General features: G+C 30.9%; 1 protein-coding gene across 1 annotated transcript in view; it reads left to right on the top strand.

The window, feature by feature from the left end:
- Window positions 1–645: 645 nt before the first annotated feature.
- LOC129616280 (solute carrier family 12 member 7) overlaps window positions 646–18,359 on the top strand; it is a gene marked incomplete at its 5' end in the record, with an annotated part of 277,715 nt that continues 260,001 nt past the window's right edge. The window contains 2 exons of the mRNA XM_055531859.1: window positions 646–693; window positions 855–974. Of these exons, the coding sequence (XP_055387834.1) occupies window positions 646–693; window positions 855–974 (168 nt within the window). The remainder of the gene's footprint in view (window positions 694–854; window positions 975–18,359) is intronic.

Raw genomic sequence — 18,359 nt, 5'->3', positions numbered from 1 at the left:
GCATATGTAAGTAATTGTTTTTTACAAAGTATGATCACAAGTAATTTCGTGACTTTTTCTTACTTAATTTCTTACTTTTCTTTTTCGTTAAAAGTAACATACATATATAATTTTCTCATAGGGACATTATATTAAAAATAAGAGAAAAAAATTAGGTCCATAAAAATTTGATCTCTTAAAATTATCTTTTAAAGTTAAAATAGTTGAAGCTATTACTCTTTTGTACCATCATTTTTTACTTTTTCTCTCACTTAAAATATTTTAAAATGTTTTCTTCGACCGGATAAAAGATTTTGAAATTCAGCTTCGAAGTTAACGCAAAATTTTATATTAAGAAACATGTTATGTCGTTAAGAATCCTAATATAGAATTTAACTAGAATTTAGATTTACAGCATTAAACCGATGTTCAGTTTCATTTTCTATATTAATGTCAGTTTCACTAAAGTGTGGACTTCTTATTATAGTACATGTTTTATTTCAGAGACTTTTATCTAAAAAAACGTACATTGTTTATATTTTCTTATCATCTTTTATTTTTTAATTCTGATTTATATTGTAAAAATTGCTCGAAATATTAACAAAAAAAAACAAATCACACTCTGTGACTGCTTTAGAAATACCTTCCTTGCTTATTTCCTTGCAGAAAAGTTCAGCAATAAAAATGGAAAGTCCAGCATTAGACCATCGCCAGGTAATATGTGTGTGAAAAAAAACCTGCATGTATTTTTAAAACAGTGTAAGAAAAAGTATAAAAATAAGTTTCATTTCATATATTTCTTATATCATAAACGCATACATTAATCAAAAATGCGGAAATAACTACATATACCTGTATCGTATATACATATATAGGCCGGCTATCTTCAGGTGGAACACCAGGAAGAATTATCAAAAAATTACTGTACGGTAATCCATCAACATTAGACAATGATGATTTAGTTGCTCTTGATAACGAATTTAGAGAATATTTTGGTAAGTTTTATAAATCATAATAAAAAACATTTAAAAAAAAAAAACAAAATTTAAGGTTTATATGTATATATGTAGTAGCTAAACATTGAAGATATTATTAAGCTGCTCTTATTTTCGCGCCGAAATAACAACTTACAAATAAATTTCTTTTGGTCTTTTTTAACATTAAAGTCTAAATCATAATTTTTAACACTTTTCCAAAATTCTTTTTAAAATTAAGTGCTTATTGGTTTCACTCTGTTCCTGCGTCGTTATGTTAACAAAATTTCTATATCCTTGAAGATAGAAAGCTGAATTTTCTAAGTACATAAATCTTTAGAAAAAAACTTATTTTAATAATAAGAATAATTGGCATTTTTCAAATTTTGGAAACGCAGAAAGGCAGAATGGCCGCTAAAATTTACCGTGATTTAAAATTCGTTTTACCCAAATTTTTGATATCGTTTTTCTTCTAGACCGCAAATTTTAGGAGTCTGAAATTTCAGCATGTTTTCAACACGCCTTTCGAAATTTGTTAGATTCGAATTTTTGGCACCTTATATTTATTTGCAAGACTGAAAACTTTTCCAACTTTCTATAAATACAAAAAGCTAACGGTAAATTAAATTTGAGCATTATGTTCATGCCTCTTTCAACTTCTTTTCTTGGTTTATTTTAAACACTGAATTCAGTGTTGCAATATATGAATGAAAGTGATTTCAATAATGTAGTACGTCACTAGATTGTTTTTGAAAGCGGTAATGTTTCACTTGATGAAAAGAAAAAATCTACATTAGCATTAGTTTGACCCAACTTTATTTATTACTCATCTTATTTTTAAAAAGAAAGAACTTCTTAGTTAATTAAGTAAACAAGGTGAGTCCTTTGGTTTTTTAATTAAAACGAATTTTTTTAAATATAAATACATATATACAACCAAAAAATGAAAACAAACATTATACTAATTAATTTACTATGTTTCTAATGCTACAAATTAGTTTACTATGTTTCACTATACTAATGAACTTCTTGATCATTGTTTATAAATATAAACACAGTTAAACACTTCTTGATCATTGTACACAGTTAAAAACATTACTTTCATTTGAATCTACATATTCATCGATAGTGACACGAATGAGAAGCTTATTACCGAAGCTTATTTTCATATCGAGTTTTCGGTGCAAACGCACTTCTCCATTGTTCCATGCAAATAAACTATTTTTAGCAACCTGTCGGTTGTCGGTCTGTTGGTCTGTCTGTCTGTGTGTACACGCGTGCATCATAAGTCCGGCTGAGCCGATTTTGTTGAAATTTTATATGTAAGTTTATTTCGGCTATGGCACAGATTGATCAATTTTTGGGATGTATCTTTTGGAAATGCATTTTTTAACGAGCCTCTTTTACATTTTTGATCATTATAAAGAAAATATTCAACCGATTTACTTGAAATTTCATATATAAGGTGCTCCATTGTCTGCGAAATTTCCTAACTTTTGAAAGAAATCAGGCGTCACCAACTAGACATTTACCACGCGACAAATATACATTTTATGCGTATATAAAAAGAAATAATCAACTGATTTCATTGAAATTTGATATTTAAATTCTTCGTATTAAAACAATGATCATTTAAATTTTTTTTAAAAGATCAGGGCTTGGAAACTAATCTGAGGGCCGATTTTACATTTTTTACCATATCTACGGAACGAAATGATGGAATTTCTTGAAATTTGATATTTAAATTTTGGCTGTTGCCGGAACTAAATGGCGAGCATTTTAGGAAAGTCGGGTAGCATAAAGCGAAGCTCTACTAAGAGCCAAATTTGCATTTTTCTAGGTATGTTAACTATAAGCTTACTAATGCCCTAAAAATTAGAAAGAAGTATTTAACAGGCATTTTTATAATATTCTGTAACACTTTCTCTTAACTAGAGAATACACATTGCGGTTGGTTATGTGTTGCCACATCAGATTTTTTTCTATATTTTCAAGCGCAAATAAATATAATCAAGTAAATTACTTTCAAATAGTTTTAAAATTTCTATAAAGTAAAAAAACATTACTTTCATTTGAAAAAGAGTAAGTTGCTAGATATTGTTGAATTGAGTTTTCTAAATGTTTCTAATTGCATTACGTTATCGAATAAACAAAATAACAATAGCGAAACTGCCTTTTTTTCGCTTTTGATAATCATGAAAGTTTAAGAATACCGGCTCGAAAACGGAGAAAACCTTGCAGTTATAATTTTTGTTTTGTAATGAAAAGTATATTTTTAAATTTGAATAACGAGATGCTTTTGTTGACCATTGCCGATTAAATTATATTGCTCCAAACAATCCAACGGAAATATACCTTATTCAACTACGCAGAAAGGCAGCGGCTTGCTTCCCCCAGCGCGGTATACTATAGTTAAACTTTAGAAAAAAAAAATGGCCGTTCAAAGTTTACCTCACTGTGCGTTAGCATCGAAACAACATCATTAATTGAAATTATGAACAGCAATGGAGCTAAGTGACTATCCTGGGGTACACCAGAATTAGACGAAAAAGGCGAGGAAATTGCTGAACGAAAGAGGACTCTGTAAGTCCTGCCAGAGAGATATGACTTTATCCATGCTAAGAAGTTGTCAGGGAATCCTAAGGGTTTCAATTTTAAAATAATAATTTCATGTGGTATTATGTCAAAAGCTTTGCTAAAGCCTGTGTAAATCACGTCCGTCTCATGGCCATTTTCCATATTATTTGAGAAAACTGTCGTGGCTTTCACTAGATTAGTCACCGTGGATTTCTTTTTCAAGAAGTCATGCTGACGCGCGCTAATGAATGGTATACAATGGAAAGAAATATTGTCATTGCCGACATATTGCCGACAGTTTGGCTATAGGACGATAGTCATTTTTATTGTTTTTCTTATGGATTGGCCTAATGAAAGCTTCCTTCCACACGGACGGGAAAATACCCGAAGAATAAGACTTATTAAAAATTAAGGTTAAGATGGGCGCCAGAGAAGAGCAGCACCTGCTTAAAATAATCTCAGGAACTCCATCTAGTCCAGGAGAAGGACTAGAACCCAAATTAGAAAGATATTTTTCAACCGCAAAAGAGTTCGTAACAAAATTTGTAAAGGTTGTTTTAGGATAGTTATCAATGTGCCGAAAGTTGTCGACATTTAATTGAAAAGATGAAAAAGAGTAAGATTCGGTGAAGAAGTTACGAAAAAATTCGAAAATACTTTGAGAATCATTACTTGTATTCCCGCCGAATTTCAAGAAGGTTGGATAACTATCACTTTTCCTCTTATGGTTTATGAACTTCCAAAAGACTTTGGGATTACACATTAAGTTATCCGAAGTTTTAAAGATATAGTAGTCGTAAAGTTCTCTTGCTGCTAATTTAAATTGATCATACGACAATCGGAAATTATAATAGTCCCTGTCGCCTTAGTGGAGAGATATTTGCGCCACAGCTTATTCTTTTTGTTGCGAAGTACTCTCAACTCTTGTGAAAACCATGGAGGGCCAGAGCCAGTATGTTTAGTTTTCAACACTGGAATAAACAATTCAAATGCAGCAAAAATGATTTCGTAAAACATACCCGTCATAGGCTCAATATCAGTAAAGTTAAATACTGAAGAGAAGTCGTGTGTAGGTAGAAAAGAAATCATTTAGCAATGCGAAATTCGCCCTTTTAAAATCAAAACGATAGAAAAGAGGCTTGTCAATAGATGGTTGGTCGTCAATGCAATAAGAGAGAGATATCCGAGAATGATAGATATCAACGTTAACCAACGGATCCGGGACAGTTGTGAGTAAGCAATTGTACCAATTGGAAGTAAAGACTAGATCCAGTTGCCTCGATTGCTGGTTTGTTATTGACGATATTTGTTGCAAATTATTTAGATGAAAGGTATCTATAAAGGACTACTCCAACTCACTAGAACAGTCAATTGATATCAAAAATGGTTCCTCATCATGGGTCTTCCACCTTATAAGTGGGGAGATTGAAATATCCTGAAACAAGAACCTCATACTCAGGGTTCAAAGAATTGCATAAATAATCAATTGACGAAGAAAATTTCGCATATAACTAATTACTTGAGTTAGGCGCTATATAGCAATTGACTTCGAAAAGCCTTTTTAATTTCAGCTCAATTTTAACTGAGATGATTTCAAGGTCATCGGAGTCTTGAATGTCAATAATACTAGCTAATAACGAGTTTTTAAGGGCGATACCTCCCTTTGGTGGGTTTTTAAGGGCGATAATACCCCACCTCCCTTTGGTGGGTTTCCTGCAAGAGAAGAGTATGTCGGTCCTTTCTAAAAACAGAAAAAGAAGAGTCGAATAATTCAAGATTACTGATGGAGGGGAACAACCAAGTTTTCGTTAGAACATAAATATCACAGTCAAGAAGAGAAGAGTTAAATAGAACGGTGTTAGTTTCAGTCCTTAGTCCACGGACATTTTGATAGTACAAAGAAAGTTGTTTCACAGTCCTTGTCATGCTATTTCCAAAACCAGTTAATTGGACCAAGTTATTGTTGTTAGGAAAGCTACTTGAACCATTTAGACGATTGGGCTGAAGTCGTCGGAAGAAAAAACTTACTGTTTGCTTCGCTCATCCTCTGCAAATATTCAATCCATTTACTTTTCATATGGCTCCTAAATGTTTGTAAATCTTAATCGACACTGGCGGCAGATATATTTAAAGTGACATGAAATTTTTTGAATAAGCTATATAAAATAGTATAGTCAAAGGGAAGGCTCTCACTTTCAATAAAAACCTTAAAATCTAATCTAGTTTTACCATCGTGGTGGACATTCTCCGCCGCATCGTGAAGATATGCCAAGTATAATTTAAGATTCTCATATATAGCCCGATCTCTGAAGCGAGATAGTACATAAGTACTGTCGCCATTTTCAACGGAAATTTTGGTCATACGAACGATCGGAGGAGTCAGCGGATCTACAAAGTTAGCAGGCGGATGTGTTTGCAAAAAGCGGGCCTTGGGTAGGTTGTGAGGGTTGGGTATAGATATAGAAAATTGGGTGTTAGCTGTGAATGTTTTACCCTGAATGAAATTTGGGTATTTGATTCCATTGTCAATATTATTGTTCTTGTTATTATTTGTATTGTCGCTATGGTCTTTTTCATTAATTTCATCGTTATTAATATTATTGCTATGAAGATTTATGCCAGTATTACTATGATTATTATTATTATTATCATTATTTTTATTATTGTTATCATTATTATTGTTATCATTATTATTGTCAACGTTATAGATATTGTTATTGTTATTATTTTTATTATTATTATTATTATTATTATTATTCTTATTATTATTTTTATTATTATTGTTATTATTATTATTGCTATCAGCATTGTTACTTTTATAATTTCTATTATTTTTAAAATTTTTTATTTTCCCTTTTCTATTACTGTTATTGTTACCTTTAAGTTCATTGCTACGGGAAAGAACCTGTCTAGTATGATTGCCTATGCGAGAAAATTCAGTGCGTGAGGAGTTGTCTATATTGTTTGTATTTTGGAAATGAACCTGTTTCCTGTTCCTCTTATTATTAAGTAGGTTAGTAAGTATTGGTTTAAGTTTAGAGTGCATTGAAGCATTAGCTTTCTCGTAGCCAACATCACACCCAATTTAGTCATAATCCCTAAAATACTGAATGACCGTACCCACATGCCAAAACCTATGACCAATTATGTTATCAGCTATGGAAGAAGGTACAACTTTGAAAGACTTGTATTTGGGCTTATATTTTAAGTTATTCGGGGTGATATTAGCTACCGTTACATTATCGCACTTAAATTTTTTAGCTAATAACAACTTAAGGCTACTTACTGTGGTGGTCACTGGGAATATTGAAAAAAATAGGTTCGAACATCGAGGCGAAGAGTTGAAGGAAGATCTAGCGGCTGATCGCTTGGAAAGCTTGATGCAATTAGTGCAACATTTTTCATTTGAGCAATTAGTTTCAGCAGCGACGAACATATTGGAACTTGCAGGAGGCTCAGAACAGGTCAATTCATCCTGCAACGATGCACTAGTGCCAACTCTTTGCTTGAAAATAGCAGGCCGTGGAGTAACTGTTGATCCCAGAAAAGACTCATAGCTCCATGGTTCATTGGTCTGACACCAGGCATCTTTCGTGTTTAATTAAGTCTGGTTGAACTTATATGTGTCGAAAGATGTATCAAGGCTGACATCTATCTTAACGCATAATTTGTTCACGTCGCCCTTAAGAGAGCTAACTTGGTATTATTAACAGCTCTTACCGTTAGCCATCAAAATTCCATTCCATTTTGCACCTTTTTCATAACATCAAAACCCTCTGAGTCTGATCTTTCCATGCTATAATTGCATAAATCTATTAATTTATCTTCATCCTTGTTTACTCGATGTGTTTACGCTATACAAATTATATCAAACCTTTCAATAAAAACATTTGTTCTTACATCATTTTAAGTATTAATCACTCCTTACATGTTTAGGATACACAAACTTACTAACATTAGGTTCCTCTGATACAAAGGATAACCAATATGTAACATTACGCTCTACTATCATACGGGTATCTTTTAATCCAAGCTTTTCTTTCGCTTTTGAATATTTCATACATTATTGATTATATTGATTTAGTCGTAAACTTTGCAACTATTCCAATTTGCGTTTAATTATTCATAGTAATATTAACATTCTAAATATTTTATTTCAAAAAGATTTTATTCTTTGATTGCATGTTTAATCTCATCTTCAGTTAATTCGTCTTGAATTTCGGTTAATAACAATCTCACATTTCTGATATTTCGTATTATTACTTGATAATTTGTACTGTACTCATTTTCTGTTTTACTTCAAATTCGATCTGCTTCATAGATTCTTTATCGCCACAGGTTATTAGTGCCGCCCTATCATTATACATATATATGTTATGTGATTGGAAAAAAATTTTATATGTAAGTTTACTTTGGGCATGGTACGGATTGATCAACTTTTGGGATATATCAAACTTGGGAACTGCACTTTTTAGCGGGCCCATTTCATGTTTTTGACAATTTTGAAGAAAATATTCAACCGATTTACTTGCAATTTCATATATAAGCTGCGCTTGACCGTCCGCGAAACCTCCTAACTTTTAGATGAAATCCGGTGTCAGCAACTGGACGTTTACTACGGGCCAAATATACATTTTTGCGTAGTAATCAACCGATTTCATTGAAATTTAATATTTAAATTCTTCGTAATAAAACAATCAACATATAAATTTTTTGGAAAGATCAGGGCTCGAAAACTGATCTGCGGGCCGATTTTACATTTCTCACCATATCTACGGAACGAATTAATGGAATTTCTGGAAATTTGATATTTGAGTTCTGGTTGTTACCCAAACTAACTGACGAGCGTTTCAAGGAATTCGGGTAGTACAAAGCGTAACTCTACTAAGAGCCAAATTTACATACATCTAGGTATGTTAACTAGAAGCTTACTAATGTCTTAAAAATTGGAAAGAAGTATATAACAGACATTTTTGTACACATTGCGGTCGGTTATCTGCTGACCACATCAAATTTTTTTTAATTGAATTTATTGTTTAGTTTTAGTGATATTTCAGCAGGAATATTATTTTTTAACTCTTCTATTATATAATATTTTTTTATTTTTGAACGTTTTTTCAAGCTTAATTCGTATTAGAAACCTAAGGTGATTTTTCAATTGGATGTTCTATATAAAATTCAATAAGTAATACGTATCATCCTTGAATACACTTTTACTTCGGACCCTTAACGATAAATTCACGAGTATCTTTGATTACTATGGAAGATTTTACCGTACACGCCTTCACATCCTACTCCTCTCGTTTCTTTTATAATTCCCTTACAATGATTACATTCAATGTTACAGCAAACAATATAGAATAAAACAATTTTTAAAAAAAACATCGTTTTTCTAGTGAACATGCACTGCCAAATAATATAGAACAAAAAAATTTTTATAAAAAACTTTTTTCTAGCGAACTAAAATAATTTTCCCTAATCCGTTTCAAATATGAATATATGAATTAGACGAACTATATGAACCATAAAAATATTTCTTCTAATAAATTAAAATTTTTCAAAACTGAAAACGTGTTCCCGTTTTGATGGAAATTAAGCTTTATTTTTTAGCTAACTGAATATATAGTATTTAAGTTCTCTACGCCATTGGTGCAGTGGTTATGGCACCGGCCCTTTAACCGAAGGGTCTCGGGTTCAAACTCCGGTCAGGTCACTATAAAAATTATGTTTAATATTATTATAACTTAATATACAATACTAATAAATATTATACAAGTAATTTTCAAAGCGCACCCCCCTTCAACCGCTTCACCTATTTTATTGCTGTGAACAAAATTTAATAGGCATTGCACATGCATCATAAAGCACTTTCTTGTAACCTTATTATGCTGAATTATAGAATTAAAGTTTGGAACTAAACTTTCAATTTTTTGTTTTATAAATTCAAAAACAAGGTAATTTATTTAAATGTATCTTTTTTATGAAGTTCTGATCAGATTTATATCAATCATTTAAACTTGGTTTTTTGATTTTAACAACCAAAAAATTTACTTTTTGACGTAAGTGAAACTTATTGTAAATGTTTGTATGAAAATTATATCAAATGAACTTTTTCAAAGCTTATTTGAATATGAAAAAAAGTAAAAATTAATTTTTATTTATAATTTTGAATTTGCAAATAAAATTTTGCTTTTTATTATACCCTGCACTTCGTGAAGGGTATATTAACTTTGGTATGGAGTTTGCAACTACTTGAAGGAGTCACCTGCGGTATGGACATATATATATATTCTTGCTCAGCGTAAAATTCTGCATTGATTTAGACATGTCCGTGCGTCCGTCCGTCCGATCGCACGATAACTCAAAAACGAATAATGCAATCGGCACCAAACTTTCACAAGTTGCTTCTTTTGTGCCAAGGACGAACCCTATTGTTATTGGACCAATTCGAATAACGGGTTCGGGTAGCTGCCATACAACTCAAAGAGTTTATTTTAATTATTTCAAAAATTAATAAAGGTACAAATATAAAATTTTGTATACATGTGTCCAACTATATTCTACATATGCTCTAAAAATTCTAATGAGATAGCTGCATGAAACTTGGCAGTTGTGTGTCCAATTGTAAATCAGATATATTTGCGAAGTTTTAGTGGAATTGCTTGGCAGGTTCGGGGACCTGCCATACAACTCCAAAAGCTAATTTTAAATATTTGGAAAAATAATAAAGACAGATTCATAAAACTTGGCAGTTGTGTGTCCAATTATAGGTCAAAGATATTTCTGAAGTTTTGGTGGAATTGCTTGACAGGTTTAAGTGGCTCCCATACAAGTCCAAAAGCTTATTTTAAATATTTGGAAAAGTAATAAAGTTAGATTCATGAAACTTGGCAGTTGTGTGTCCAATTATAGATCAGATATATTAGCGAAGTTTAGTGGAATTGCTTGGCAGGTTTGGGTACCTGCCATACAACTCCAAAAGCTAATTTTAAATATTTGGAAAAAAAATAAAGTCAGATTCATGAAACTTGGTAGTTATGTGTTCAGTTATAGGTCAGACATATCCGTGAAGTTTCTATAGAATGGTTTCACAGGTTTGAGTAATTGCTATACAACAATGAAAGGTGCAGGGTATAATTCAATCGGTTCATACCGACTGAAACGTTTTTACTTGTTATTTCACAAATTGCCTGAGAAATGAAGCAGCGTATAAAAAAAGTTTCGACTTGCATTCAAAAATTTAAGGAAAATCAAAATTTCGTTCTAAAATTTGGGACTTAAAAAATAAGCTTTTTATTAAACAACATTTTTTCAATTCAATATAAGTAGTAGACATTACCAATCAATATTTAATTCTGTGATTGATAACAGTTTTTTCAAAAACGAAAGCAAAAGATAGTAGTAGAAATTCATAACGATCATGTAATTTTGAAATTCATTCAAAATTTGTTGTTGTTAAACAAAAAGAAAATATTGGTATACACAATCTCAATATCAAGCTATGCATTCCATTATTTAAGAATACTAGGGGCCCCTGTGGTTTGCTTATAAGCTGCATTATCTGTTGTAAAAACAGGATTGTGGCAATCAATTTTAAAATAAGTTTAGAAAAATTTGTACATATCATGGCATACATATGCAGGTATATACTTGTATATGCATAAATATCATATTGGTTTGAATACTAATAAATAAAAGTAATGGAAATATTTTTAATTTAATAAATTTTGACAAATAATTAATTTAATATGTGTCACTGTTAATTACATAGATATGATTAAAATTCAATTTAAGAATTAGTTAACAATTAAGAACGAAAAATTTCCTTATAAACAACTTTATCTATTAAAATATTTCCATCATCGATTTTTCTCTGACGAACCGTACCTTTATTTGAATTTTTAAAGAATTGGAGTCTATGGCTCTTGAACATGCTGTGTACAATTGCCCATGCGAAAAGCACGGCTGGGGGAGATAGAGGCCAACCTTTTCAAAAGTTTGCCCTTGGGACTTATTTATAGTCATGGCATATGCAAGACGGATGGGGAACTGATGCCGAAGCATAAATATCATATTGGTTTGAATACTAATGATAAATAAAAGTAATGGAAATATTTTTAATTTAATAAATTTTAAGATGTAATATGTGTCACTTTTAATTACATAGATATGATTAAAATTCAAATTAAGAATTAGTTAACAATTAAGAACGAAAAATTTCCTTATAAACAACGTTATCTAGATAAGTACGTAACGTAACGTTATTCGTGTTCTTATATCTCTCACAATTTTTAGTTTTATTTTTTTTAATTCCATTCCATGTTAAATACAACAACAAAATATTATTTTACTCTTACTTAACTCATTTAAAATATTTCGGTTTTTATTTTTGTTTATGGTAGTAAAGCAAAAAAACAAAAAAAATATTACTACTCTTTTTTTATTCTCTTTCGCTTTTCGCTTTTCGCTTTTCATTTTTTGTTTTTGTTTTACAGTATGCATAATCAATTGAGTAATGTATCTACCCAGTATTCTCTTTTGCTATTTTCATTTTTTTGTTTTTGTTATTTATTAGATTATATGTATACCTGTTCATGAACTGGAAAAATCTTGTAAAATATAATATAGATGCTCTCATTCTCTTTTTTTTCTAATTTCTTTCTACTCTCATTCTTAATTTTTGTTTTTTTTTTTTGTTCTTGTTGTTTACTAATGCAATAGTATACAAAAAACGTAATACATTATAATAATGTGTTTGTTTGTTTGGTGAGTGGGCGACAACTAAGCAAAAATAAAATTTTGCATATATGAAACAATTTAAATATAATGTGTACGAACGAGTGTAGCCAGGGAGATCACTAAGCATAATAAAAATTTTGCTTTGTGATAAAATTATATGTGAACGAGCGAGTGTTGATAGGGAGCAATCTCAGCAAAATGAAAATCTTGCTTTATGAGATAATTAAATGTGTACGCATGAGTGTTGATCTTATTCATATTAAACAATATATATTATGTGTGCATGGGTATTTTTATTTTTTGCGTATCTTGCTTCTATGCATATTATATGAGACGATTTCACTGTTGTTGTCAACATGTATATGTTGGATTGAATGTGTACAACTGTATATTTTCTGTTTATAGGCATAATATACGAATTTATTCTAGTATGTACGTAAAAGGAAAAATTAATAATTGCAATTCTGATGATTCATACATTGAAAAAAATATCTTGTGTATTCGTACAAAAAATAAAAGAGTAGTGTAGAGTAAGAAAATGTATCAATAATTTTCATTCTACGAACATTTCATTGTATGGTGCGAAAGGAAAACATATGAAGATCTGTACTTAGTGTTTTGCGTAACTGACCGTTTTTTTTTCATACACATTTTTTGTATTATTAGGAATAAAATATTATGTTGTATTATGTAGGTACATTTTATAAAGTTAATTTCGCTGTAAATTGAATTTAAATTTTAAAATTTGTATTAACATTTTTTTTTTTTAATTTATGGTTTTTTAAAGTTTATAATGGCGCCCCTGCTTTTCATATATGAACCATCCGTCCCTGCATATATGTATAAATATTTTGAAAAATTTTTTGTTTTTATGTATTGTTAAAACAATTTTAAAAGAAAGAATTCTTATTTATTTTTTGTCTTATACAGTTTTGCAAGAATTTTTGGTATAATGTAGTTTTGAAAAAATTTAAAAGGTGGCGCTTAACAAGTTTTGAAAAAACGGTTGTTTTTTATATGTATTTTTTTCGGGGTACATGAATTCAAATAATATGAATTTTGTTAGCCATTTATAGAAACCTTTGAAAGGATTAAAAAAAAATTAATCTTATGTTTTTCCAGCTAGTAATAAGAATTTAAATAATAAAAATGTGTTTTCCCAAAAATTTTTTCATTTTATGTAGTTTTGAAAAAACGCTCCTCAATTTTACTCTGAATTAAAATTAAAATTAACGTGTTGCATTATAATTATTGCATTTTAACGTATACCTTATGCTGAGTTAGTTAATTTGAAAATAACTTAATGTAATATGGTAAAACAATTTGTAATAGTTTATTGCAATGTACATTTCATGAAATTGAACATTCCGCACATCTTGACGGCATCAAAATATAAATTTGATGAAATATGTATTTCGATTTGACCCTTATAATGCATTGAACTAATTTTAACCTGTGGTTTGTATTTAGTTGAGTGATACTTGTATATCAAATTAACTATGGCGGTTGTTTTGCAAATAATTGCTAACACTTTTAAAAAATTTCATTAAATTAATGAAAGATCATTTTTTTTTCTTTAATCATATTACCGTTTATTATAGGAGTTATCGAATGCCATAAAATGAATTATTTTTAAAAAATTTACAAAATTTTATATTTTGTTAGATTTGTTGATTGTTCTTTATTTTTGGTCTTATAATTTATTTTATTTGTGCCACAGTTTTCGAGATACAGCTCCTCAAAGTCCAAAAATTTTTGTTTTTTCTTTATTATTTTTTTTTAAATTCCAAATATCTTGAATTTTTGCTATTATTTTTTTTTCAATCAATCAATCGTCTGTAAAACAAGCTCCTAATGATAACTCTATGCTGTATGGTTCCGAAGTTATAAGCATTTATTGATATGCTGGCAAAGTTTAGTACCCATTTTTTCAACAGGCTGCCCACTCACACACACAGTTTTTTGCTGCAAATTGATCAATGAACCATCTTGAAATTATTTTCCACCTTATGCGAAAAACCCTGTATAGATGTACAATTCAAATTATATAATTCAGTGAGCAAAAAAAAATTTATATTTAACAAAATTTATAATTCGAAATTCGATAATATGTCTGTTACGAATATCTATTTTCTTCAAAGTGGACTTCTTCTGCATGATTCTTTCCCATTTATAACTTCTGGGTTTAGCTCTTGTGCTGTATGGTCAAGTTGTTCCTGGCCAGTCCGATTTTTCGGTTTTTAACGTTTTTCTTCTCTTCTTTGATCTTGTGGTATAATTCAATGAACCTGTAATGCAATGTACATTTTTACACACATCGCAAATTGTTGTTGTAATATTCTACTTTCTTCTTTTCTAGTTTATGCTATTCTCCCTTCCATTTCCCATTTCATTAACTTTCAATTTTATTTCTTACTCTATTACATATTGATCAAGAGGTGACTCTACGTTAAACTTCTTGTCCATAACTATAAGTGACAGTTGGCAACACTGACATATAATATTTATGTAAAAATAAACGCTGCAAGCTGTAATCGCTGGTTTTATTTACATTGTAAAAGTAAATATTAGTGAAAAAAATGTTGTTATAAAATAAATATAATTTTTTTCCGATCGGAGGAAATAATTGACAGAGAATTCAGTGGCCGCTTATCGGCGTGCGGGTTGAAATACTGTCACTAAAACCTTCGATCGTTATTTAAACTAAAACTAGTCATTAGACTAAACATTAATATAAATTTGGCCAAAAACTTTGTTTTTTTTTTTTTTTAAGAACTCTATGACCTACCATGATGTTATTCTAACACAGTTCAAAGGATTTTGTTCGTTTCAGTCGTTTTAGCAAAACTTTGATCGTCAGCTAAACGTGTCATCTCTTCACCGGCTTATTCAGAAAGACGAACTTTATTGCGTGCAGCACTTTTCCTTATTTCGTTTGCAATGAAAGGACTCTTGAGATCCCTATCAATATCAGTATTACGTACTCTATTTCCAAACATTTTAATAGTTTGAATATGAAGATTTTTTGCACAACCCCATATCTGAATACCGTAAGCCCAGATCGGCTTTAATATTTCATTGTAGATCAAAATTTTGTTGTGCATGGTGCGCGAAGATTTACGTAAGACTTGCATACTTCAATATCGCATCTAGTGCAATTCCTAGATATTTTTCTGAATTTTCATGTTAAATGTAACTAGAACGAAGTAAAGAACTAAGTGAAACCCAAAAGTGTATTCATGTAAGTATTTTATTGTAAAAAAAATTACATGACAAAATCCAATAGATCCAATTTTACGTGAAGAAACAAAACCTGCCGGGTGCATTAAACTGGATTACGCTGGATTAGATAAGTAGCAAAAAAATTTTGTTTATAAAGTGGTGTTTCTTTTTGGTTTTTTTTGTTTCTAAGCTGAAAGATGACAAAGCAGTGATGTGTGGGTGTGTTACTGGAGAATAAAAGATCTTTTGCTGGAGAACAGTAGTATACATACCCAAATAGCTATATACTAAAGATAATTTTTTAAGTTTTCAAATATCAATTAAACATTCCAAATTCAAATTGTACCCATCGCTAAAGTCATGACCTTTTAGAATTTCTTCTCAAACGAAAAGAGCATGAACCAAATTAATAAGTAACTAATAAATTAATATAAGTGCTATTAATTTTAAATTTAAGCAAATTTTAAGTATAGATTCGAAAATTTTGTATTAGGTACGATTAAGCAATGACACATTATGTGATTTTTTTGTTTTAAATGGGATTAATCGGTTTCCATTGATTGCGTTTAAGCTTTACAATAATTTTGCATATTATTTACTATTGAATGGTTGCGGACAAGTCCATCGGGCCTAGGAAGAGTCTCTGCTATTCGACCTGTTAACCACTTGACCACTTTCATGTTGTCGGTCCTTCTAGTCCATTTTAGACGCTGCAACAATCGGCATAAGTATTCTTTACTTCAACACGTCCATAAGGTTTGGTGCAATTTTTGCAATAACTGTCATCTGTTCAATTGATTTTCATTTAAATCTAACAAAGAATATTCAGGCGGTGTCATAATTACATCGCCAATCAGGAAATGGCCAGATGTCAGAGCCGTATAACCGGCCGCATTTCCACTAACTCAAAAAAGAGGTCTAAAGTTTAGGGGAGCCTCAATCTGAGTCAGGACCGTTGAAAACTCCTCATACCTCAACTTTCCACTTTCGACTATCCTCTTAAGATGTTGTTTTCTAGAACCCAGCCTCCCATAACCCGCCAAGTGAGGTGAGCCCGGCGGTATGAACTTAAAAGCTACTCCTTCACGTTCGTGTACTTGTATACCTCTTTCTGTTGCCTTACAAGTTCTTTACCTGCTTCAAAAAAACTGGTACCGTTAACGCAATAGAGTACCTCGCATATGCCACGTTTGCTAATGAATCGTCTGTACGCTCCGATTAATTGCTTGCTACTGAAGTCCGTGATCAACTCGACATGTATACCTTAGACTGCAAAAGAGAATGTATGTTTTATGTATAAAGTATAGTAAGTACTTTTTGCCCTTGCAGGTTTTTAATTCAAATAACCCACAAAAATCAACGGCAGTATGCGTAAGTGGTAAAGTGGCTCTAACTAGAAAACCAGGTAAGTCTTCACGATATATTTTGAATTTTTAATACTCGTTGAACATGTTTTATAAAATTTGCTAATAATGTTGCCCGGCTTAACTCCAGCCTCAGATATATTAGGCCTCGAGAACTGCACTTTTTAGCGCGCCTGTTTTACATTTTTGACCATTTTGAAGAAAATATTCAAGTGATTTACTTGAAATTTTTTATGTAAGCTTCGCTCGACCGTCCGTGAAACCTCCTAACTTTTAGAAGAAATCAGGCGACAGTAACTGGACGTTTACTAAGTGCCAAATACACATTTTTGCGTATATAAAGAGAAATAATTAACCGATTTCATTGAAATTTAATATTTAAATTCTTCGTACCTAAACAATGAACAAATAAATTTTGTGGAAAAATCAGGGTTCGAAAACTGATCTGCGGGCCGTTTTTACATTTTTCACCATATCTACGGAACGAATTAATGGAATTTCTTGAAATTTGATATTTGAGTTCTAATTGTTACCGTTAAACTAACTGGGGGGCATTTCAGGGAATTCGGGTAGCACAAAGCGAACTCTAGTAAGAGCAAAATTTACATTGTTCTAGGTGTGTTAACTAAAAGCTTACTAATACCCTAAAAATTTGAAAGAAGTATTTAACAGGCATTTTTATAATATTCTGTAACATTTTCACTTAACTAGATAAAACACATTGAGGTCGGTTATGTGCTAACGACATCAAATCGTTTTTTTTTTAAATCTGCTGTTTTAAAAATAAATAATATTGTTTTATTTTTAAATATTAAAAATATCACAAAATATTGCAACATCGTTATATTTACGACAAAAGTCTAAAAATTGGAACGGACCTGTTGACGGATTTCTTTTTCCTGTTGGCCAGCTACTCCAAATTAGCGCGAAACGCAAAACGAAACCGTTTGAACCACCAGGTTCTAAAGAAATAAACCAAAAAAATTATCTCTTTTTACCGACCGCATTGTGTATACAATAAGGTACGTTATGTGATGGCAACAAATTTTGCACATCGGGTTTGCGGTGGGGACGCACTTCTCCATGGTAGTGAAATGTAGATAAATAATTTTTAGAGAGTTGTCGGTCTGTCTGTAAGTGCACGCGGGTATTTCAAGTTCGGCTTAACCGATTTTGTTGAAATTTTATGTGAAAGTTTATTTCTACTAAGGCGCGGATTCATCAACATCAGCTGGACGTTTACTCCGGGAAAAACATATATTTTTGCGTATACAACGAAAAATAATCATTTTCATTGAAATTTAATATTTAAATTTGAGGTATTAAAACATGAAGCTATTAATTTTTTGGAAAAATCAGGCTTCGGAAACTGATCTGTGGGACGATTTTCCATTTTTTGCCTTATCTAAGGAACGAATTGATGGAATTTCTTGAAATTTAATATTTAAGTTCTTGTTGTTGTTATATGCCTTCTGGTTGTTGTTACTAACTTTTCGTATAATTC

Source organism: Condylostylus longicornis, unplaced genomic scaffold (assembly GCF_029603195.1).
Source record: "Condylostylus longicornis isolate FDR11 unplaced genomic scaffold, ASM2960319v2 ptg000171l, whole genome shotgun sequence".
Taxonomy (NCBI): Eukaryota; Metazoa; Arthropoda; class Insecta; order Diptera; family Dolichopodidae; genus Condylostylus; species Condylostylus longicornis.
This window is presented reverse-complemented; position numbering and strand designations above follow the sequence as displayed.